At 42.8% G+C, this 25408-nt stretch overlaps 1 protein-coding gene across 4 annotated transcripts in view; it reads right to left on the bottom strand.

The window, feature by feature from the left end:
- The window catches only part of LOC140516604 (E3 ubiquitin-protein ligase Mdm2-like), a 29313-nt gene extending 20691 nt beyond the window's left edge, over positions 1 to 8622 (bottom strand). For 2 of the 4 annotated variants that reach the window (XM_072627609.1, XM_072627610.1), the window contains exons 1-4: positions 8490 to 8584; positions 6247 to 6321; positions 2839 to 2972; positions 1698 to 1747 (exon numbers count right to left, since the gene is read on the bottom strand). In XM_072627609.1, the coding sequence (XP_072483710.1) occupies positions 1698 to 1747; positions 2839 to 2945 (157 nt within the window). In that variant the 5' untranslated portion in view covers positions 2946 to 2972; positions 6247 to 6321; positions 8490 to 8584. Of the gene's footprint in view, positions 1 to 1697; positions 1748 to 2838; positions 2973 to 6246; positions 6322 to 8275; positions 8368 to 8489 lie in introns of those variants that run through there. The other 2 variants (XM_072627608.1, XM_072627611.1) reach the window with 2 other exon arrangements.
- Positions 8623 to 25408: the final 16786 nt, after the last annotated feature.

Genomic DNA, 25408 nt, shown 5'->3' with positions numbered 1-25408 from the left:
AAGATCCTCTTAGACAAAAGGTATCTTTACTACTCTAACTGGGACTGGCATATAACCAGAGTGACCCTGACAGCATTTCTCCAAATGAAAAAGCTGATGAACCTGCTTCTTGAGAGCCATGATGATTTGTCAGGGAAATACCTCATAGAGATCTTCGAGTATATGTAGAGATTCCTGTCTCCTAGTTTTTGGATTGGCTATGTACCTAGGAACTCCCTATTTTACACACAAGAGACTCACACAAATTTCACTGGCCAAAAAACATCCTTGCCCTACAAATTAAGATTGATTTCAAGGTAATTTCCACTCCTTATACAAGACTTAAGGAGTTATGTCTAAATTCTGTTTGTTTCACGGAACAGGAAATTCCCTCATCTAGAGATGCCATATGCCCAAGGTTTCATTTAACTTCCATAACTTTTTCTGCCAAATATGACAGCACTCGAGGGTAGCACTCCTAACCTACATGTTCTTCTGAGATGAAAAATGAAATTGATAGTTATAAAGCCACCAATAGCTATTTGGAGAGTTCACTGTAGCTTCTATATTATAGCTACAAAGAATCTGGGAGCAAGGACAACACACAGGCAAATATGTATGCAAAAATCGAACCCAGGAAAACTCTAGTTCCAGGCCAGCCCTAATGAAGTGGGCAGATTCAGTCACAAGTAATCCCTGAGCAACTTATAAGTTTCAAAGGCATAGGCAGCATGGCACAACAGAAAGTACACTGAAACTGGAGTCAGGAAGACCTAAATTTAAATCCTGTTTCTGCCACTAAGTAGAATGTGGTCATGGGCAATCATTAACCCGTCAGACTTCATGGCCAAAGACAGACCCAGGCACATGCAGAGCTACTGTGAGGTTTAAATGAGATAACAATATTTAAAGTGCTTTTTAATCTCAAGCATTATATAAAGATCTCAATTATTATTATCATCTTTGTATTCTCAGAGCCTCTCCCAATGCCCTTTTTTTTTCACACAGTGTGCTTAATATTTGTTCATTTTAATTGAACATAGAATATGTCTTCTCTTGCAGCTGTGTCTTCGGATGACCTGGGAAGAAGCTTTGGTTTCTTCTAGATAGGAATTTCAGGTAGAGGCTGGGGAGCAGGTATAAGGCAGAAATTCAGGTTTAGTGATTCCTAATTTCTAGTCAGTGCTAAAACCAACCTGATTTCCCGGGAAAATCTTGAATTAACAAGGCTATGCTGAAATAGAACCACACACTGGGGACAGAGAAGCAAGTTATCATTTACTCAGACACAATGATCTATGTGGTACTCCGTTAGTATACCAAAAAGATACATACTTATTCAATGGTCTCATCCAGGACCACTGATTATTATACTATTAACCAGGACATAAAATCCACTTTTCAGTGTTCTAAGTTCTAGCTATATTGATTACCTCTACAAACCAAGGACTTCTAAATTACTCAACTTTCAAAATAAATCAATAATTTCCAACTTAAAGAAGGTCATGGTTAATTTTAAATTTACACATAACTGATTTAGAAGCTATAAAATACTACATAAAAAAAGTTTCTTTGTACTGTTCCATGAAATTATTCCATCAAATTATTAAAACTACTACTCCACATAATTAATTCTGCATTTAATGAAAACTAGTTATGAAATGCTAGAATGTAAACAATTCAAAAAATACTTTGGAATTCTTTCAAAATCAACTTACCTTGTTGATTGACTACTATCAAGTTTCTAGAAATCATTGCATACAATCTCCTGGTGGGGGTGGGAGAGAGATAAAAAAATATGTCTGTGATGAAAAATCTGCATAGTGGTTGAATTCAAATTAATATAATCCAAGATTTAAACAGTTTCAAACGGAATCAACATATTAGGGCCGACAGAGCACGCAAGTGACAGAGTTCAATGCTCTCTTAATAAAGAACTGACCTCTCTTAATTAGTACTAAAGTAAGCCAACAAAGAAGACAATTTTATGAGTCCTAAGGATTTAGAGAACTATATCCTTCTTAGTACTATTTCTTCTCGATTTGTCAAAACAAGGAAAAAAACATAATCTTTCTCACAGAGAAGAATCCAACCTACAAAGGAATTGTATTCATTTCTATTTTATCATTCACATTAGGCTAATCACTTGATGTTCTTGTTTTATTAGTTTAACATCTACAGAGGAACCAAGGATCACTTTAGTAACTAGGCACATGTAAAGAACAGTTGGTGACTACCATGCATGTCATTATTACATATTTTCTAGTTCCCAAAAGAGAAGGAAAATTAGCATTACCAGCTAGTTGCCTGCTAAAATGTTTCTATTTACTTCCATTTTCCTAATCAGTAATTTTCTTGAATGTTCAATCTCCTTCTATATATGAAACTTCTGGTCAGAAATCACTTAAAAATTGAACTGTACACAACAGCAGCTACAGCATCAAACATTACCTAACATGAATATATCAGAAATCATGTACAAACAAGGTAATGAATTTCAACTCTACAAGAAAACACTGGCTCTAAGTTACATTTAGATGTCAAAACAAAAGTTTCACAGCAGCATGTCAAAACGGGAAATAGGCATTTTCAAAAGCTATTTACAGACTTAGTGATCAGTAACCTGTTATGGTACAGACGGGATAATGCATTTGGAGAAAACAAAAATGCAGAGCTGAAGAATTAAATTTCAAGAGTTTTCATAAGAATACAAGTTTCTAAGACTATCTCATGACGTTTAGCATGACATATAATTATAGAAAATCTTTCACTAAACAAAGATGATCCTACAGGTTAAAAAAAGAAACAAACCTGAAGTCATAACGGGATTTCTAAACGAAGTCAACAGAAACAGCTTACCTATGCTCTTTCACAGAAAAGCTTGGTACCCCAAACAGATCTCCAAGAAGGTCATCTGAACAATAGACAATGTGCTGTTGCTTTTTATCATATAATTGTTTTGACATAATATACTGGCCAAGGTAGAATAAAACCTGAAACAGAAATGAAATCTATGACTAGAGAGAAATCAATGCCACAATCTGAAATATGTATATAGCAAACAGGCTATAAAGTATTAGTATCAACCTCTGTACCATATCTACCAGGAAGTTCTCAGGAATAGGTTTGATGCCACCTAACACAGAATTTGAGAAGTGGGAGCAATAGGGCAGCTCTCTAGTCCAAGTTAGAGACAAAAGGAATCCCAACTGTAACATACCCAACAAGCAGTCATTCAGTCTCTGCCTGAAGACCTCCTGGGAGTGGGAGTCTGCCACCTCTCATTCCACCCTGGGAGATCAGTTAGAAACTTTTTCTTAAAGCTTAAGTTTGCCTCTTTGCAATTCCCCCCGCCCCGCCCGCTGGTCCCTGGTTCTGCCCTGTGTGGTCCAATGAAACTAAGGACTGTGCCTCCTCCACGTGACAGTGCTTGAACTTCACTGTCACATCCCTCAGGTGGCTTCTTCTGGATAAACACATCCACTTCTTTCCACCAAACCTCAGCAGTCATGGACTCAAAACTCTTCTTCCTGACTGCCCTCCTCCTGAATACTCTCAAGCTTATCACCATCCTTCTTCAAAAATTACTAAGAATCCAATTCACTAAGTAAGGTCTGACAAGGTTAAGAGTGGTGAGATTTTAATCTTTCTATAAAAACATGTTTTTCAGAGAACTGTTCCAGAATGATGTGTAGTTAAAGCTGATAGATCTTCTGGATTCATGTCTGTGATACCGCCATCAAAAGTAACTAAATTACAAGAGCTTTCTAAACTACGATGACTTAGCATCTTTCTCCTGTGGTAGTCAGTTTCTGTTCCTTTGCAATCACAAAGCTCGAGAGCCTACGAACACACTACCACGAGACAAATCATCTGCTCACTAACAACAACAGAGAACAACCCCAGGAGATCCCAGAGACAGGGCAAGTTAAACTCTACCCACATCCAAGGGGGCCTTAAGAGTACAAAAACTGATATTCTCATGAGTCATCAAAACATTCATGTTCTGAGAATTGAATTTTGTTCTGACAAAGATGGCTAAACTAAAAACTTGACCACGGACTTCTAAAGTCCCTATCTTCTCACTCCAGTTACCACAGGACAGACATGTCTAAAGAATTCACTGCTTTCCTGGATTCCCACAATTACTTAAATTCCTAAGTATGAGCTCTCCCTCTCCACCTGCAAGGCTATAGCTGTGAATAAACACCCTATGATCCACAGTCTCACTAGCCCAGCTACATTTCTTCCCTCCATGTTTTTTACTTACAGCTGCTGATGCCCCCTCCTCTTATGTAATCTCCTCTCTGTCCTTCTGTTCCTGCTCTTTTACGGTTCTCCTGCCAGTCTAAATAATCTTCCTCAATTTTCTTTGCAGGATCATCACCCACTAACATGATAAAGTCCCCGAAATTCTGTCCTGAGTGCTCCTCTCTTCTCCCTTTGACCTCTTTCAGTCATCTCATAATCTCCCATGGATTCAGTTATCTCTGTGCAGATGACTACAAAATCAACATCATCAGAAATAGTCTCTTGGATTCCATACAACATTTCCAACTGAATGATGTCCAAACATACAGAAGAGAAACTCATCTTTTCTCTCCAATCTGTCCTTCATCCAAATTTCTCTTTCCGTTGAGAGCTCCATCCTCCTTACAGTCAGCCAGATTCACAATCTTAGATATCTTTGATTCTCATCACTTTCCACATCCAATCAGTTGTCAAGTTTTGTCAATTCTACCTCCATAAAGTCTCTTATGTCATTCCCTTCTTTCAGACACACATAGTCAGCACCTTATTTCAGACCCTTATCACCTATTACCTGGACTATTCCAGTAACTTCCTAAATGGTTTCCTTTATTCCAATTTCTCCCCTTTCCAAACCACCCTCCAGGTAACTGCCAAAATAATCTTCCAGCAAAAGTCTAGCCATATCATTCCTGTGCTAAATGCTCCAGGTAGATGAACTCCTCAAACCTGGGAATCAAAACCCTTTCCAGTTCCTACTTCCCCATCTCTCTTCCAGTTAAACTGGTCTAATTCTGGTTCTCTAAACTTAGCTAAAGCCCAGAAGCCTTAGACTCCTTCCAGGTACATCCTAAGTGCCACCTCTTTCTGAAAGCCTTTCCACTTTTCCTAATTACTTTTGCAAGTAGTTAATTAAATAGGGTATTTCCAATCTCTCAAAAGAAAGCTCTTTCTTCAACATCAAGGATTATTTTCACTGTCTCTGAAACCTCAAAACTTTGCATGTTTAAGAAATGTGCAATGAATTGAAAACTAAAATTCCCTTGGAGGCAGAATATGAAATGGGAAAAAAAAAGTAAAACTCACATTATTGGTCCCGAACAATACCATTTGACTTGAAGCTTAAAAAGAAGCACGCAGGCTGGAAGTACACACTGCTGAACGATTCCCCTAGTTGGGGAGGTAAAAATGGTAAAAATATTCTAAGTTTCTACCCTCTTCTTTCCTCTTCCTAGAGAACAAAAGCTAAGAAGCAACGCTTCACTTCAAAACTGGCCTTGAAGGAAAAGAAGCACCCTAACCCATGCTCAACCAACTGATATGATCATCCTTTCTCTTTGTCAGAGAATAGTGAAACCTATAATAGGCATAGAGTAAAAGGAAAGGCCTCTCTTCTACCCATCAACATCCCAAAAGACATCCTTTTGGACTAAAAAGATCTTTTTTTTTTAAATTAAATTACTCTGGGAAGGAGAATAGTGTAATGATCACATTAGTGCCAAATTACGATGAGAATAAAAATGCTGACTTAGGAAAAGGGAAAGAATTCTAGAGCAGAGGAGGATTTGGGAAGAAGTAAGGCCACAACTTTGCATATGATACCACTGTAGGCAGAGTTGAAATGCTTCCAATATAATGCTTTCTATTTTATTTATAAAGGATAAATCATGAGTTAAAACATAGTTCACATTATACAAAGTGCCTATAGGTAAGCTAGCTCAATAGTACTCCAAGTACATACATTATCTTCTCTGTGACCTCCCTGTCTCTTCCACTTGAAACCTGATGCTAGTATTTTCCACTGAGTAGTAGCATCAGTATATTAAAGTAGTGTTACGCACCTACAAAAAGAGTCAAATTCCTTCTACTATCTCATCTCCCTAGCAGCTGAACAAATTCCTCCACAATGTAACTATTTCACCATGACTGTAAGTTATATTATGCTGAACAAAAAAAATTTAATTGTATTTCATCTCAAAATACAATGTACTTCTTTCATAATTTCTGAATATACCTTACCTCCTTCAATGTGAATGTTTCTTTCTGTGCACCAGCAAACTTCAACAACTTCAAGAGCAATGGTTTTGGTCTAACCTATAAAGTACAAACATCATCTATAACACTTGGAAAATCTTTCTACAACCAAGAGTTTCTTAGTATGTAACCACGTAAAATAATCAAATACATGAAATCATAAAGTGTGGTGTGGCAGTGCTAGATTTGGAATCATAGGGCTCAGGTTCAAAACCTCTTTCTGGGTCTCAGCTTCTTCATCTGTAAAATGAGGGAGTAGGGACTAGATGGCCTCTAAGGTCCCTATCAGTCCTTAATCTACCATCTACCCAAGACTATAGATTACCTACATTTAAGTTTGATCAAGCCACATCGTGGACTGTCATGGAAGTCTAAAATAGGCAGGAATGAAAGAATCACAGCATCCAGAATCCTAAGATCTTACAAAACAATCCTCTTAATTTTACAGATGAGGAAAAGGAGGTCCAGAGAAGTAAAGCAATCAGTCCTCATAGTTATGAGCCTGTACGAGTTGGAGCTAGAACCTAGCTCTTCTCCTCCAGATCAATGCTCTTTCCATTATGCTACAATGCTTCCTTAGGGCCTGGGCACTTGATTTCATAGAGGACCAAACCTGGGAAATACAGGACTTAAGCTCAAGTCCCTGCTTTACAAGTTGCTATCAGCTTAGACCTTGGGCATGTCACAACTTCCGTGACTCAGTTTCTTCCTCTGCAAAATGAAAACGTTAGACTAGATGACCTATAAGGTCCTTTCCAGCTACAGAGATATCAGTCTATGTAAACTATTCCATAAGGGTGTGACTTAAACTCCTGCCACTGCCAAGTCAAAAACTTAGCCAAAAAAACAGCCTTGTGGATTTAGTTTAACCTAATGTAATAACCCCCAAAACATAACTTTCACGTGGTTCTTCAAGGCCTGAAATTACTTTTTCAGGACTCCCTATCTCAAACATTCAGCATATCAATGTCTACTAGATTGTGAATTATGAGGGCCGAGACCTTCTCTTTTCTATTTTGTATCCCCTACAGCACCTAAGACTCTTGCAAACAGAACGTACTCCACGTCTGTTGAAGAAATATACTTCATACTTCACCAGAAAGTAGTTCTAATTTAAAAAAAAAAAAAGTTGTTCTAATTCTTACCAACCCTTTGGTTCACGATTAAACAAAGGTACACTCTTCTAAACAGAGAGCTTCTGGGGTTTTTCCACTCAAATACTAACAATTACACTGCTCAATTTATGCAGCTACGATGAGGTAACAGCTTGAGATCCAACCCGAAAAACCTGTACTTATGGAAATAGCTATTCCATGTTCAACTAAAAGGCAAATGTTCATTCCGAAAAAATCAACTTTAAAATAAAATATAAAAACAGAGTAAGTACAAACTTTCATAAAAAGATATCTGTAATACCTTTTTTTTTTTTACCAGAAACAAAGCACGTAATAATAATGATAGAATCATAAACCTCTGAAATTTCCTATCAACTCTTTTTATGCCAGGCGGCCAGTTAGCATTTTAGCTCGTGTCTACTACGTGCAAGAGGCCCTGTACCCTAGGTTCAAGGACCGACTTCTCAGGTAAGGAGGAGACAAAGACTTCTCTTATTCAAAATGTAAACTTAGAAAGAAAAAGTGCTCCCAAAGGTCCTTAATTTCCCTCTAAAGACTCCATAAACCACATCTTGACCAGTCATCCTAACCTGAAAACTTCAAGACTTCTCAGGACAGCTCAGAACAGGACAGAAAGAGAAAGAATAAGACTTAAAGCCTAACTTTCAGCGCCTTCGCTAGATTTGGGGGGGGGAACCTCACTCTGCTAATGCTCCCGTTAGGAACAAGCCTACACGGTCGGATTGGAACTTCTCTTTTCGGCCTGAGGGGGACAATCGGATCGGGGTCCACTTTACAAGAGGAAAACCCTAGGAAAGCGGGGCTTCGTCACTTGTAGCTGAAACCCCCACGGATGACGGGGCGCAGGGAGGCAGAGCGCTGGGGACAAGCAGACTAACCAGGGTCTCTTGTTCCGAAGCTGGCATGTGTGAGGTGCTTAAGGCACCGTCTGCATCGGAAGACATTCTGGTATTGCACACTTGCCTAAAATCGGGAAAAGAAGCACAGACGACACAAGCGTGAGAAAACCGACGCCATGGCACCCGAGGCCCCAAAGTGGACGAGGCGTGAGAAGAAGCGAGAGACCCGATCAGAGAAGCCCGCGCCCCTCACCTGGGTCAGCACGGGAAGAGCTCGCCGAGGTCCGCCGGAGGACAGCTCCTGAAACCCAGAGGCCGGCAGGTGGCGGCTTCCATACCCGCGGCCCGCGGCCAAGTCGGGCCTTAGCTCCCCAGCACGGCCGCCGCCTGACGGGGCCGAACATGACCACCCCGAAGAGGAAAAGCTCGGTCAAGCCGCGGGCTGGCCCCGACCTCGCCCGACGACTTGCCGAAGAACCGGCCCCGGTTCGCCTGCTCTGCCCCCCACCCCCACGGGGGCCCGCCGGCCCCGACTTCCGGCTACCTTTGTCCCCGGATGCGAAGACCCCCTCCTCAACACCGTCCGCTTCTTCCTTTCCCTTTCCCGCCGGTGGCCGCCGACCCGCCCCTTCGTTCGCCCCCCTCCCTCCTGGTCCGAGGGAGACGTGGCGGAGCCCCAGAAAAGAGGGTCCGCCGGGAGGGCGCCCCTCGACCCCCAGGCCAGGCGAGGCCCCCCGCGGCTCCGGCCTCACCTCCGGCTCCAGAGCTGAGGGGCGCTTCTGGCCGTGCTGGCCACGGCCCGCGCCCCCGGCGGAACGGGGCCCTACCGCCCTGGAAGGGCGGTTTCGGACTCCAGACCCCGCTTCGCGGACCCTGGCCGGGCTCTGGGGGGAGGGGAGAAGGCCCTCGGCGCGCTAAGGCCCCCGAGGGAAGCCCAGAGCGGGCCCGCGCCGAAAACCGCATGGGGTCTTCGGGTGCGCAGCCGGGCCTCGGGAGCGAGCACGCACCCCTCCCCCTCCAAGGGCCCGCGCCGGAAGCCGCAGGGATATCTGCGCGTGCGCACACCTCCCTCAACCCCAAGCTACCTTCTCGAGCGCGGCGGTCCATCCGGGCCTCTGCGCGCGCCGCCGAGCGTTCTACGCGCCTGCGCAGCGGCTGCCGTTCGAAGCCGATCCAATCTCCCTCGAGCTTTCTTTTCGCCCTTCACGTGTTTTTATTGACGCTGCTTCACCTCGTCAGTAGGGCGCCAGGGCAACGAACAGCTCCGTCTTGTGAAGAATTAAAAACAACATGACCCTCAGTAAGAACGATTTTTTAAACAGCGGAGAGCAAACTCCAGAGTTCCCCAAAGTGTTCCCAGTTTCCTGACCGAAGCTTTATTTAGTCATAAAGTGAGGAGCGGCCCTCAAAATGGGCTTCTTCAGTCAGCTTTTTACCAAAAAAAAATACTAGCACGCTATTTTAAAAGGTACAGAAATCAAAACCTTTTCGGGCTTCTACAGTTTAACGAGCTCCTGGAGATGGCAAAATTAAGGTTGGCCGGGCCTCCTATCGCGACTGTCACGATACCTGGGGCGCCTCTCACGATGCCTGTCGCGACTCAACACCTAGGCGTAACCCTTCCGCCTCAGCGTCCGTCCGCATTTACTGGCGTGGTTCTCAGACCTGTGTGAGCTCGGTCCCAGAGACTGTGGTGGAGGACTTGGGGGGCCCCCTGCGCCCCTGGGATCCCCAATTGATCCCGTCTCCATCGTGCTTGTACCTAGCTCTTGGAGCGTAGTTGTTCCCCCATGGGAGGGTGAGCTTCTTGAGGACAGGAGCTTTTATTTTCCTTTCTTTGTATCTGCGGTGCTTAGCCTAGACGCCGGTATACAAGAGGTGCTTAATAAATGTGTGATGGCTGACCCGACCAAACAGCCACTCTCACTGAGAGAGACTTCTCCCTCCCCTCCCCAACAAGAGCCTGGTGGAGTGAACATGGAAAAAACCAACCCGTAACAAAACAGCACCAAGGGAAAAGGCTGGGTGAGACACCTTCCCGAATTCCCTGAGCCCGAAGTAATCCCTCCCTTCTCTAAGCTACCGTAGGGAAGACTTTGTCCTTCTGTTAGGGCGTATTCTGCGTTATTGCATAATTCTGAACATGCACACTCCGTGAGGCAAGGTTCGTGTCTTACTTCTTTTTGTGTGTCCTCAGAAGTTGGTACAAAACAGGCACTCCAGAAATGTTGATTGAATAGACTTTGGTCAGACATTTTAGCACCGTAGCCATAGGGGAAGAAAGGAATAATATTCTCTTTTCTTCTGGAAGAATGCCCTCCAAAATCCACTAGGGAGTTAGGGAGGAGTCCCTTCTATTGGCATTGTGAATATTCAGTATAAATTGTAGACTTTAATAAGGGCCAAAGTTGGAATTAAGAAGAGTCTGGACCTAATAGTCTCCTTTGTTTAGAGGAAAACACAGATACCTGGGCTTGTAACTTCAGCTTTTGTCAAACTCTGTTAAGGCCTGTTTAGGACAGGATACCTGTTATCTGGGTGATGGGACCTTTTCCTTATCTTAAATCACAGAGATATGCTACAGAATGAAGATGCCCATAGCTTGGGATCATAAAACCCAACTGCCGCCACTTTTGTTTACAATGTGTCCATCTAAGAGAATTCCTTTCTCATGGCAAAATGTACTGAAGACAGTCGATTTCTGTACTAAGTCAGCCAGTTCTGATCCTGGCTCCATAGCGCTATGTAACCGTTTTCTTTATGGGGAATTGATCGATGAATTAATTAAATCCTAAAATGTGTGCATTTAGCCTGTTGCCTTTTCTCTAACCAAGTTTTCAGGTCAACAGCATCCATTATCTCTCCCACCCTGACCCTTCATTGGTCAGGGAGTTGCAACAGTAACTTTGCCATACAGTTCTTTCAGTCAATTACAGTTCATGGACAGACATTTGTCAAGGACCTGTGTTCCAGGCACCCTTGGGAGGCTTTGGGGATACAAGTGCCAAGTACAAAAAACCATCTCTATTCAAAAAGAGCTTCCATTTTAATGGAGAAGACAGCAAGTACATATATAAGCATATACAGAATAATCAGAAGCGAATACGTTCAAAGAAATAGAAAGCGGTTCAGTATGGGTGATTTGGAAAGAAGGGTACAGCCAGCTGCAGCAAGAGCACCGTCTGCTTATCTGGGCTTTGGTCACTGTCCAGCAGAGTTATTTCATCCATTTGTATCGTCCAATCCTGATCTGTAATGACAATCTCATTAACTATAATCTTGTTTGTCTGAGAGAAAGGTACAATTTATTTTTGCAGTTTACTGCCAGTTTGGGTATTAGAACTCTATCAATTTTCTTCTTGCTAAAAAAGACAGTCACATTTCTAGCTGATCTATCAACTCCTGTTGTTCCCCAGCATTCCACAGCTGTGCTATGTATATTAGGCAACAGTGCTCAAAAGTTGCACTTGTTGACCTGAAAACTTGGTTAGAGAAAAGGCAACATGGCTGAATGCATACATTTTATGATTTAATTAATTAATTGATCGATTCCCTATAAAGAAAACAGTTACATAGAGCTATGGAGTCAGAGGTGACTCTGACTATCTAGTACAGAAATCATCTGTCTTAAGTACATTTTGCCATGAGAAAGAAACTCTCCTAATTAAGCAAATCATAAATTCAGTAAGACAGGACAATTAACAAAGCAATGTTAGTCAGGCCTTGAGATTCCAAGCTGGGTAAGCATATGTCTTGGTGATAAGGAAAGAAACCCCACCACTACTAAGTGGCAGGCTTCCACCCTTAAACAGATAATTGACATAGGAAAGGGTAAACAATGTTCAATAGAAATTATGATCTAAGATGTCTATATTTTCTTTATCACTAATTCGCCATAACATAGTATATGTCTATAGATCAAAGGAAAGTCCCATTATTCATAACATAGTATGTGTCTATAGATAATAAGATTCATCAAAGGAAAGTCTCATTATTCATCAAAAGAAAGTCTTATTATTCAAGATATAGTGTCTTAGGTTAAAGGTCTCCTTAAGGAGTGTAGAGTCGGCCTTGGCTGGCTTTTGCTGACATAGGAAGAGGCACTCTCTGAGTTTACTTCAGAGAGAACAAAGAGATTATTCCAAAATTTTATATTAAACATTATCACACTTTAAAATGTCAGTACTGTTCTGAGATGAGCTTCTCTTACTTATTGCACAATCTCTAGAAACATTCTTTTGCTGCAAAGCAAACTTCACTTTTTCTTATAATACTCATTAACTCAGCTCCTCAATCACATCGAATGGACGCTGATCACAGTCCAATGACATCTTTCCATCTGGCTTAATTTGTGATAACTGGACTAATCTTTACAGAATGGTAGGAAACAAAGTTAATGAGGGAGGGGGAGACAAGATGTTTTGCAATACATTTTCCAATAGTCATCAAAGATAAAAATTCCAAAGATAACCCCAATTTCATTATAACCTTTGAAATAACCAGATATGAATAGTTTTAAAAGAAAAATCCCAGCAGTTATGGAATTAGAGTAAATTTGTATAGTCTTCACACTTTTTATTTGGTGAGAGCTCTATTATAATCAAGATATTTTGTAAGAGTGCTTCAGTTGAAAGAACTAAGATCATAGTACACAAACAACATGGATCACCTAAATTCTATAGCCTTTTTAGTTTGACCAGAAATTTTTAAACTTTTTGAAGAATATTTTCATTTGTCACATGTGGGTATTCCCTGCAATGGTGCAGGTCTCAACCCATCCATGTCCTTTCATACTCTGCAACTTTTGTCCATTAAGCTTTTCCTTTAGATTTCTAGATATTGCAGGAATGCCAGTTGAGTATATGGACTTTCCATTAGACATCTCTAACTCTCATCCAAGACTTTTTGTGGGGTCATACAATTTTCTGATGTAATCCTTTACATCCTTTATCCTATAAGTTCCTCATGTGTAATGTATAATGTTGCTAACTCACACCCACTATCTGCCACCTTCAGCTTCTTAGAAAGTGGCATTCCATGACTTGCAGCTATGTAGAATCACTGGAAGAATATTGGTGCTAAAAAGATAAGCCTTTCTTTCAAGAAATTTGAAGTCATTAAAAGAACCATGAAGGCAATCCATTCTGCCGTCCTTCTCCAGTTCACCTTAGGGACGATCTCATGATTCCTTTGCAAAGTCCGTCCAAAATATTTATACTGATGATAAGCTCTTGTCATGTTAATTATGTCAATGAGAGTTAAAGATCTTCCCTACACATTAAGAGAAGCTTGATTAGGAGAAATTCATCGGAAGGCCCACACCTTTTGTTAATTTCTAACGAGGCACTGGTTCTCAAGGGTTGTGCCCTCTGGCTTTGCAAAATGTATATATACTCTGAGGTGAGGCTTTGTTTTGGGGCTTACTCACTGGAAGTGTTTGGCCAGACAAGACTCTGGGTAGCTGCTAGGGAGCACCATGCATATGCACACTTTTAAAACTGAGAAGCTGATGCTTCTCTCTCAGGTAACTATGTATGTATATAGTGTTAACCTGAAAACTTGGTTAAAGAAAAGACATTAGACTAAAGGCATGCGTTATTTATTAATTAATTGATTCCCTCTTAAAGATACCTAGTACAGAAATCATCTGTCTTAAATACATTTTGCCATGAGGAGGAAACTCTCTTAACTACCCAAATCAGAAATTCAGTAAGACAAGACAATTAACAAAGCAATGTCAATCAAATGTTGAGATTCCAAGCTGGGTAAACATATGTCTTGGTGACAAGGAAGGAAATCCCACCACAGATAATTGACACAGGAAGGGGCAAACAATATTCAATAGAAATTATGACCTAAGACGTTTATATTTTTTTACCATTAATATGCCATAACATAGTATGTGTCTATAGATAATAAGATACAAAGGAAAGACCCATTATTCAAGATATGTCATAGGTTAAAGGTCTCCAAGGAATGCAGAGTCAGCTTTGGTTGGCTTTTGCTGACATAGGAGGAGGCATTCTCTGAGTTTGCTTCAGAGAGAACAAAGAGATTATTTCAAAATTTTATATCAAACATTATCATTCCCTCCTTTTGGTCAAAGGCAAGCCGAAGGCTTCGCCTGTAGACCAAGGAAAGCTTCACATTTCTTCAGGAAATGGGAATGGGAGTTCTAGAAATTCTTCCTTAATGGAACAGGGAGATGCACTATTCTGTGCATCTGGAGTAGGTTGGGGGAAAATGATCTTGGTCAGCATTATTTTGTTCACCAAAGTGGTGGAACATTTGTGGACCAAGGCTAATCCTATTCGGATACCTGGGAAAATAAGGACCAGAATAGCAAGTACTCCCGCAGCAGAAAGGAGGATGGATCTGAGTAAGCCACCCACTCTTGGGGAAAGGGAACTAAACATATCATACCACTGGGGTGCTTCAGCCCTTTTCCGTAGCTGAGTGGCATGAGAACGAAACACATCTATGCTATCCTGTATCTGTTGGGATTTGTTAACATAAAAGCAACATTCTTCTCCGAGAAAGACACAGACACCCCCCTGAGCCGCAAGGAGGGCATTAAGTGCTCTTCGATTTTGTAAGACCACTCCGGCCAAAGAGCCAAGTTCAGTCTGCAAGTCTCCCACCACCTGGGTGAAATTGTCAATCAGGTCTGCAATTTCGTGAGATAGATCCTTATATACTTCATTTGTAGCGGCTAGCCCTACTATTCCTACTCCTGTGGTTGCCAGGATACTACCTCCTATGATGAGGGGCAGGAATTGGATGGCACGCCTGAAGCGGAGAGGCTTGGCAGGGGAGTTGGGGTCAGCAATAATTAGGTCTTGAAGTGGCATGGGTATCGGAGTTGAGCCTGGGATATATCGGAGGTCTGGCACTACTCGAACAATGGTACAGAGTCCTGTCCACTGAGGAGGAAGGGTCTGATAAAGGGATGTACCACACAGGAAGAACATTCCTAAGGAAGATGGTAGTGTAAGGGAAATAGTAAGGGAACCCGGGAACGGTCTAATACTATTTCTAGATCCTCGGTAAAAGTAAGTTCTAGTATCGTTGTACAAAAAGCGTGACTGAGAAAGAATGAGGCCCATAGAAGGGTTTAGGCAGGGGTTGTTGGTCATTCCGTTGGAAACAGGGCCATACCCTTTTTCTGCCCACAAGTAACCCCGATAGTGGTCCAGGTAAACTGTTTCATCTCCTGTTTTATCAGGCCACAGCTTTAGGCAGGATCCAGGGGTGAAAGTGGCATTGAGGAGAAACCAGTCACTGCCACAGACATAACCATTGGGTCACCCTGCACAGTAGGTGGAAGTAGAGTCTTTTTGAGTTGTGTTGGTGCCTAGAATCCAGGCAGAGGGCAAGGTTACAAAGATAACACTTGATTTCTCTCCCGTAGTTGAGAGCATTCTACCAGGGCGCAGCCAGATTATGTGATTGCACCGGGCAGGGTCGAGGTTCCCTACAGGGGTTCCAGAAGTGTGGTTGGATAAGTAGCAAAAAATAGCAGGGGCTGCCGTGGAAGCCCAGGCTACCTTTGAAAAGACAGGACCCTTAGGGCTAGTTAAGGCATTAAATGGACTCTGGTTTTCTTAAAACGCTTTCGGAAATAGGGGGCACTAAGGAGAAGGTCATATTCCTCAGTAGACTGTGCCTGATTTGCCTTTTGAACCAAGATCGGCATTCCAGGATGCCCATCTTCCGAGAACCTAATGCCCTCCATGGGGTGAGCCTGGGACTCCACTTCGACAGACCCCCAATCAGAGGCTGATATAGGGTGTGCTGAAATGCGTGTTAGAGGGTCAAGACACAAGCAACAGTTGGACAGATTAAATAGTCTGGCCGCCCCCTGGCTCAGCTTCCGCATGGGGTAAATTGGGAAGAAGGAATCACCTCCTCCCCATTCTTGATCATCCCCAGAGATAGGCAGCCATTGCAAGACAATGACAATTAAGCAGAAGGAGTAAGTTGTAAAGGAAATCAAAGTGGATAGTGGGAGGTACATAGTGGGACACAAAGCGATTAAGCAAGAGTGGGGAGGGAGCTGTTGCTTTTCGCACAGGCCTGGTCTGGACTCTTGGGAGAGCTGTCTACACCAGATGTCGTCTTTTTCTGGCCCTTTCGAAGTCGGAGGGCAAGGTCTCCTATCGGTTCAGATGTCGACGCTGGAGCAGGAGCTAATTTCAGATGCGACAAATGGATCCAGGAGTCTATTCCTTGGAGCTTGGCAGCGGTGGAGGTTGTGAGCAGCACCTGAAAGGGTCCCTTCCACCGTGGTTCCAGAGAGTGTTTCCGTAGATGGCGCTTCCAGTATACCCAGTCTCCAGGGGAGATGAGGGAGCTGGTTTCCGGCAGTGGACCTAAAGAATAAGACTGAGAAACAAGGTCCTGAACTTGATGAATCTGCTGACCAAGTTTGACACAATATTCCTGAAGACAATGCGAAGCGAGTGGGGAGAGGTCTGCCGGGGTGAGAGGCATTGGTCTCCCAGTGACAATCTCATAGGGGGAGAGTTTAGTCTTGCCCACAGGTCGAGACCGGAGGGCAAGGAGGGCAATAGGTAGCACCTTAATCCATGGTGCCTGGAAATCTGAAGTTAATTTTCCTAGTAGCCCTTTCAATACTCCATTGGTTCTGTCTACTATCCCTGAAGACTGTGGGTGATAAGCACAATGCAAGTGCTGATGAATTCCCCAAGCTTCCAGAATGGTTCTGAGTTCCTTGCCAGTAAAATGAGTTCCTCGATCACTATGAACTTCACGGGGGACTCCCCAATAAGGGATGATGTGTTCACATAGGATTTTTCCTACCATCCCTGAAGTGGCTGCTTGACATGGGAAAACCTCTACCCATCTGGAAAACATACAGACCATAACAAGGGCAAACTTATATCCTCGGCAGGGAGGCAGCTGGATCAAGTCAATTTGCCAGATCTCAAAGGGTGAGAGGGGGAGAGGAAAGCAACCCCGGGGAGGTCTAAGGGACTTGGAGGGATTATATAAAGGGCAAGACTGGCATCCGGATACCACCTCTTCAACCACCTTCTTTGATATTCCCCACCAGTGCTGAGAGGCGAGTTCATAAAGTTTATCTGGTCCCCAGTGACTCAGATGGTGCAAGTGACTTAGTAATGGTCGATGCAGTTGAGGAGGTAGGACAACCTGCTGTCCATGTTTCCAAAGTCCAGTTTCAGAGTCCCGAGTGCATCCTTGTAGTTCCCACTGACGCGCTGTTTCAGGAGAGATAAGAGCTTGGGCTTCAGTTAAAGCTACCAGATCAATAGGCGGGGGAGCAAGCAAGGGGGTGCAGGAAATCATCACAGGAACCGGAGGTAAGAGGGCTGCTTCCCTGGCTGCTTGATCAGCTAGTTGATTCCCTTCAGCCTCAGGGGTGGATTCACTAGAATGGCCTGTAGTTTTGATAACAGCCACCTTCCTGGGGAGTAGGAAGCATTCTAATAACCTAGAGACTTGCTTACTGTTCTTTATGGGCTGTCCTGTGGAGGTTAAAAATCCCCTTTGTTTCCACAACATTCCAAAATCATGAGGCACCCCAAAAGCATATCTGCTATCTGTATAGATGTTAATCTTCAGCCCCCTCGCCAATTCACAGGCCCTTGATACAGCTTCTAACTCTGCCTGCTGCACAGAGTTAGCCCAGGGGAGAGGGCCCAACTCCAATACCTCAGTTACCGTAGTGATACCGTAACGGGCTACTGCTTGCCCTTCGGAGTTCCTCAGACAGGAGCCATCAGTAAAGACTGTGAGGTCGGCATCTAGGATGGGTGTTTCCTGAAGGTCGGCTCTTGGAGTCAGTAGGTGATCCAGGATTGTGATGCCGTCGTGATTGGAGGGGTCAGGCTCATGATCATTCTCGAACTGGTCTATCTCAAAACGGGGAATAGTCTCTAGAAACTCAGCAGGATTTAGTATGTTTAGTCTTTTGATTGTGACCTGGGGTCGTGTCATCAACTGGGTTTCGATTTTTGCCAGGCGGCTGCTTGATAGATGTTGGGTGTGATGTGAGTTTAGGAGGGCCTCAACCGCATGGGGTACAAAAAGCGTCACTGGCCAATCGCGAATCGAATCGAGTATAATGTCCTCACTTTGTTTAAAAATCTCAGTTATAGCGATGACACTTCTCAGGCAGGGTGGTAGGGCCCTGGCTACTGCATCCAGTTGCTTGCTATAATATCCTACTGCTCTGTAACGTTCCCCATGTTTCTGTGCTAAAACTCCTACTGCATTCCCTCCTTTGTCCATAGCAAAAAGTACAAAAGGCAGGGAATAGTTAGGAAGACCCAAGGCTGGGGGTTGAGAAAGGGAGGCTTTTATGGATTCAATAGCCAGGTGCTGTTCTTTGGATAAGCAAAGGGGATCAGGGTTTTGGTGTCGCAGGGCTTCATACAAAGGGCGGGAGAGTACAGAGAATTCGGGAATCCAAGAGCGGTAGTATCCAGCCAGGCCCAAAAAGGCCCGAAGCTGCCTCTTGGATGTTGGGAGAGGAAAATCACGGATAGCCCGAATTCGGGAGGGATCTAGGGAAACACTGCCCTTAGAAATGACATGACCAAGGAACTTTACAGAGGCACGGCAAAACTGAAGCTTGTCTCGGGAAGCCTTGTGACCATTTAAAGCCAGAAATGTAAGAAGGGTTATCGCATCATCTCTCCCTGAAGTCAGGTCAGGGGAGCAGAGTAATATAATAGGTCTTCAACATACTGGAGAAGTACAGAGCAGTGGGGTAGGACCAGAGAGGCGAGATTGTCATGCAGGGCTTGACAGAAATAGGAGGGAGATTCAGTGAAGCCCTGAGGAAGGACTGTCCAGGTATACTGCCGTCCCTCCCAAGTGAAAGCAAAAAGATATTGACTGGAAGGGTGCACGGGTATAGAAAAGAAGGCGCTACAAAGATCCACAGCAGTGAACACAGTAGCAGACGGGGGAATAAGGGACAACAGAGTATGGGGATTGGGAACCACCGGGGATCGAGGAAGAACAATGGCATTAACAGCACGGAGGTCCTGCACGAGGCGCCAGCCTCGGTTACCAGGCTTCTTAATAGGGAAAATAGGAGTGTTGCAAGGAGATGTACAGGGGACAATCAATCCTTTGGAAAGGAACGCTTGGAGGAGAGGCCTAGCACCTTCTATAGCGGCATGAGGGAGAGGATACTGACGGAGACACGGAAGAGGACGAGAGCGGTCAATCTGAACCTCTATGGGGACGGCGGTGGAAATGCGCCCGATATCTGTATGATCCGTGGCCCATAACTGGGGCGGAACCTCGGCTAAAGCTAGTTCCTCGTCAGAGGGGGCAGGTATATCAGACTGAGGTAGGAGGGATAGGGCTGTGACGAGCACTGGGGAAGGGGAACGGTGTTCTAGCTGAAAACCCGTTGGGGTAAAGCTTAATAGAGCAGAAAGGAAAGATAGGATATCTCGACCAAGGAGATGACAAGGGGCCCCAGGGACAAGGAGGAAGGTGTGTTGGAAGTGGTCCTGGCCGAGAATGACTGAGAGGGGATTAGTTCGGAAAGCCCGAAGAGGCTTATTGGAAACCCCCACCACCAACAAACTATCGTTACTCCGAGGAAGGGGAGTGGGGAATTTGCAGGGATCCAAAACTGACAGAGTAGCACCGGTGTCAACTAGGGCCAGAATGGGGTGACCTTGTACTACTACAGACAGTTCCCCCAGTTGAGAAAGAGATAGAGAGGGGAAGATAAAAGTTGGACCCTGCATACCTTGCTCGGAGCAACCCTATGGTCGTTGGGGGGAGGGGTTGTAATGCCCCTGGCGTTTCTGTTGTTCCAGTACCTTGAGACGCGTTCTGCATTCTGATTTCCAATGCCCTGGTTTCTTACAATAGTGACAATTGCCACGTTTGCGACGTGTTGTCGCAATGGGAGGAGAGTGTGAAGTTGGAACAGGAGCTGTTAGTTGTTGAAGCTGCATTGTATAAACCTGATCCTTCTTAGTTCGAAGTTCCCTTTTTGCTTCTAAGTCCTCCTCAGCCTGCGTTGCTTAGGTCTGAGCGAGCTGGGAGGCAAGTTCAGCTATGAACTGCGGATGTTTAGACTGCCACTCCGGCTGGGTGATTTTGATATTTCGTGATAGGGAAGGTTGCAGGTTATTAACAAAGTAGGAGAGGAACTGCGTTTGTCCCCCACCTTCCCGATCATGTACTAAGCCAGAGTTAGCATCAAAAACTTCAGCTAGGCGATTATAAAATTGAAACACAGTCTCATCAGATCTCTGCGTAACACACTTAATCTTAGAAAAGTCTACGAGTCGGGGAAAGGCCGCTGGAATAGCTTCAATTAGGGCTTCACCCAGGGCTTTAGCCTCCCGATAATGGTCTTCCTGATTCTTATGAGCAACCCAATCTGTTTTTTGCATTTCCTCAATTGTGGCCTTTATCTCTGCCTTTTTCCACCAATTCCTGGCTTCACCCTTCCCAACCAGGATCACTACCAAAAGGCAAATGTCAGGGATTCCCGGCCTATAAGACTGGAGGGTAACCCCGAATTGATCAGCAAAACCTATAGGGTCCTGGCGAGGATCAGGGAAGTCCTTCTTAATAGCCTGCAATTCGTCCCGCTCCCAAGGTTTAAAATTATACTGAGTGGTGGAAACGAGCGTGACAGTTGGCTTCACCTGGCCTTCTTTGTCTGTTATGGGCATAGTTTGGGGGCTTTGCTTAGTAACCACCTTAAGGGGATAGGCTCCAACGGGGTCACACACAGACTCCTGACCTGCAGACGCGGAACAATCTTGCGCTCTAAGATTAGAGTCTTTAAGGGGAGGGAGAGAGCAAGGGGGCAACGATGGTGGAGCAGAGTTATCCCCCTCACCTTCCTCGGGATTAGAGCAGGCAAGAGCAGGAGAGGAGAGAGAGAACAACCTCGAAGAGCTTTTGTCTTTCCCAGAATCAGAGCTTTCAGGGGAAAGAGACGGGGAATAAGGGGGCGGGAGGGAAGGAAGAGAGGCAGGGGGAGGGGAGGGACAGACTGGGGCTGTCGGGGAAGAGGGTAGAGAAGGATAGAGAGAGGTAGCAGGGGTTGACGGAGGAGGGGGTGGTGCTGAAGCAGCTTTACGAGCTTTAAAGGAAGAGGCCTCAGATTTCCTTTCTCGCTCAGCCATTTCAGCAAACCAACGATGAAAACATTCCCACTCCTGATTAGATGTTTTGTTGGCCTTTAAACTCAATTGGGTTTTAAGATAGAGTAACTTTGACCGGTCAAAAGAGCCCCATCGTGGCCAACATAATTTAGGGCTATCCTTAGTTAACTGATACCAGCGCTGGCAATATTTGTGATCATCAGATTGGTAACGACTCGACATATAAGAAGCAGGGGTCTTGTCGGCCGGATTTCTGATCTTAGTTTTTGACTGACCCATGGCTAGCTAGCTTTCCTAGATCGATCCTCAGAGGAGACCTAATTAGTACAGAGAGACATAACGCGAATTGGTCTCCGCCCCCAGAGTTATCTTTAAGAGAGAATATTTTGGACTGCAACCAAAATAACGGGAGTCCCCTGGAAGCTGGGAAATAGAAGCACTTACCCCGACCCCGTCAAGATCCAAGACTCCGGGAAAAATGGATCCTGTTGGCGCCTGAGTCCTGGCGTTGGCGAGGTGAGGAAAATGTCTTCGTCCTTTTCTCAGTTCCAGTCCGCACGTCACGGCACCATTACTGTTAACCTGAAAACTTGGTTAAAGAAAAGACATTAAACTAAAGGCATGCGTGGTTTATTAATTAATTGATTCTCTCTTAAAGATAACAGTCATAGCTATGGAGTCAGAGGTGACTCTGACTACCTAGTACAGAAATCATCTGTCTTAAATACATTTTGCCATGAGGAGGAAACTCTCTTAACTACGCAAATCATAAATTCAGTAAGACAAGACAATTAACAAAGCAATGTCAATCAAATGTTGAGATTCCAAGCTGGGTAAACATATGTCTTGGTGACAAGGAAGGAAATCCCACCACAGATAATTGACACAGGAAGGGGCAAACAATGTTCAATAGAAATTATGACCTAAGACGTCTATATTTTTTTACCATTAATATGCCATAACATAGTATGTGTCTAGAGATAATAAGATACAAAGGAAAGACCCATTATTCAAGATATGTCATAACATAGTATGTATCTATAGATAATAAGATACAAAGGAAAGACCCATTATTCAAGATATGTCATAGGTTAAAGGTCTCCAAGGAATGCAGAGTCAGCTTTGGTTGGCTTTTGCTGACATAGGAAGAGGCATTCTCTGAGTTTGCTTCAGAGAGAACAAAGAGATTATTTCAAAATTTTGTATTAACCATTATCAATAGACAGTTGGATCTGTCTGTTGATTTGTGGTGTATGTATTGCTTATGACAGACATTTGAAAGGACTGTCTGTTGGTCTTTCTGTTTGCAATTTCTGCTGTAATTTCTGTTTATATTTCCCTGAAGTTCAGGGTGCTGACTTTCCCCCCTGAACTAAGTGAATGATTTATGTGTTTGATTAAAATAGATTGCTGGCCCCTCAAAAGTTGCCTTCCTTTTAAAAAAGCAGATCTGAGAACCTGTACCCTCCTGTTTATGCTGTGACAGCTCTGTGGGTTGTCCACCTCGCTGAATATCATAATACAATAGGCATTTTTCACCCACTTGCTTTTTCCTGCGTGAATAGATAAGCTGAATTCTTTTTCAGTAACTATGGAGGATAAAGCTAAAATTAGCATGAAATTGTATTAACATAAAATGACAAATTATAAAAAGGGGTTGTATTGATTTGCGCTATTTTGTTTACTCAAAGAAAACCAGAGTATCTTTCAAATCAGGCAAATTTGAATGTTGCTCTATCTAAGGACTTGTAGAAATGGAGGGGTACTAGAAGGTTGCGTTCAGTTACTTATATCTCATTTGCTATTTAATAACTATTCCCATATAAAAAAAATAAAATGTGAAAAAATATTCCAAATCACCACTAACTAGAGAAATGCAAGTTAGAAACTCTCTGGGGTTCCACTTCACACCCACGAAATTGACAAAGATAACAAGATGGAAAAATGACAAATGCTGGTGAGATTAGGAAGGAAAGAGGCACATTAATGCATTGCTGGTAGGACTATAAATTGGTCCAGTCACTTTGAAAAGCAATTTGGAACCATGTCCTAAAGTCACTGAAGTGTGCATGCCATCTGACCCAACAGTACTACTACTGGACAGATACCCCAAACTGATAAAAAGGACAAGGACCCATATAATACAAAACATTTCTATGAGCTTTTTTCATCTTACCTAAACACTGGAAATTAAAAATGGGGGAGGTACCCACCTACTGGGGAATGGCCAACATAGTATATAAATAAATGAAATACTATTGTGTCATAAAAAATGATGGAATAGTTTCAGAGGAAACTATGATGCAGAATGAAGTGAGGAGAACCAAAACAATTAATACAATTCACAACATTACAGAGAAAAAAAGCTTTGTGACGTGAGAACTCTGATCAATGCAATGACGAAAGACCAGAGAAAGAAAGGTGAAGTGTGTTTACTAACCACCTCTTGCCAGAAGGGTGATAATGGACGTTAGATAAAGAATGATGAAGACATTTTGGATTTGACCATTGTGGAAATTTGTTTTGCTTGACTTTGAAGATTTGTTAGGAGGGTTTTCTTTTTTTTCTTTCTTTTTTTTTAATTGTTCAGTGCTGGTGAGATGAGTGAAAGAGAAAGAAAATAAACACTTGTTAATTAGAACAATAATATTGTTTATTAAAAATAGCAAAAAATTTTTGAAATTAAGTCAGTGAAAGTATAGATTTCGTTTCAATCATATGCAGTAAAAATGCAATGGAAGAAAATGGTATTATTTCAGTTATTTGTATTAGTGAAGTATTGTGATTGTCAATAGAACATGTGTGGTTAAATATGAATTAGCTAAATAGCCAGTATTTTGGCAGAATTAACTCAGCATTGTCACACCTATGAGTTCATAAAGATTTTAAGCCAGAAAGTGTGTGAAGAGAGACAACTTTAAAAAACATTTTATTTAATATTTTCAAGAATTAAACAAAGGCAAGCAACATAGCTGTTTTTTAAAGCCTGATATAGAAAGGACCAAAGAAGAGAGAAAATACATTTTGAAGGTTTTATTAGTCATCTATTTCTTGCTAGCATCTGTCCTCTGTTTTTGTCAGTCTAGATTCTTCACTTTCTCCAATAGATATAATTTCCACCTCTGTCACCTACATATTCTTGGACAAATCATTTCCCCTTTCTGTGCCTCAGTTTTCTCAAATGTCGAAGAGAGACTTGTACTATGTGACCTCTTATGGTCTCTTCTTCTTCCTTCTTTTTTTACCTATTAAAATCCTTCACATCCTTGAAGTCTCTTAAGTAAAAATATTTTAACCAACAATCTCCAAATTAAAATGTAGCCAGTTTTTATATTTCCTTAATCCAAACAACCAGAAAGCTGAAATCTCTAGTTGAGGGTTTGTTTGTTTTTAGGGACTAAGGAAGTGGACTAGATAATCTCTGAGGGACTTTTCAGGTAAAAATTCTATAAACCTGTGACAAGTGTCTCAAATTTTTGGTAAGAAATATGAATAACTTCACTTTTCCATGAATGTCATAGGTTTATTCCATTTAAGTGGAACACCTTTTTCTCTGATGACTCTGGATAAATGAGGTGTCACTGTTATTCTTTTCTTTAAAGCTTCCAATTTATGTCTTTTGTCCCATCTCACATCTAGAAATTTTAACTATGAGAACAAAGTGTGGGATGAGAACAAGAGCAGATTTTTGGATCATGCTTCTTCTTAAACCTAGCCTGAGAGATTAAAAGAGAATTAGATATGTCCTTCCTTGCTCCTCAAATCTGTTTGGGATGTGACTTTCAATGTTTGGGTCATATGCCCCTTTGAAGTTTACCTTATATATGGTGTGAAATGTTGACCTATGCCAAATTTCTGCCATATTGCTTTTCAGTTTTCTTGGTTTCTTTGAACAGTGTGTTTATCCTAATAGTTGAGGTCTTTGAGATTATGGAACATTATGCTTCTATGTTCATTTTCTTCTGTATGTTGTGTACTTAACCTGCTAGGTTAATCAAGCTCTCTATTTTTTTTTTTAACAAGTACCAAATGGTTT

Source organism: Notamacropus eugenii, chromosome Y (assembly GCF_028372415.1).
Source record: "Notamacropus eugenii isolate mMacEug1 chromosome Y, mMacEug1.pri_v2, whole genome shotgun sequence".
Lineage (NCBI taxonomy): Eukaryota > Metazoa > Chordata > Mammalia > Diprotodontia > Macropodidae > Notamacropus > Notamacropus eugenii.
Note: the sequence above shows the minus strand (reverse complement) of the source record. Positions and strands in the feature narration are given on the sequence as shown.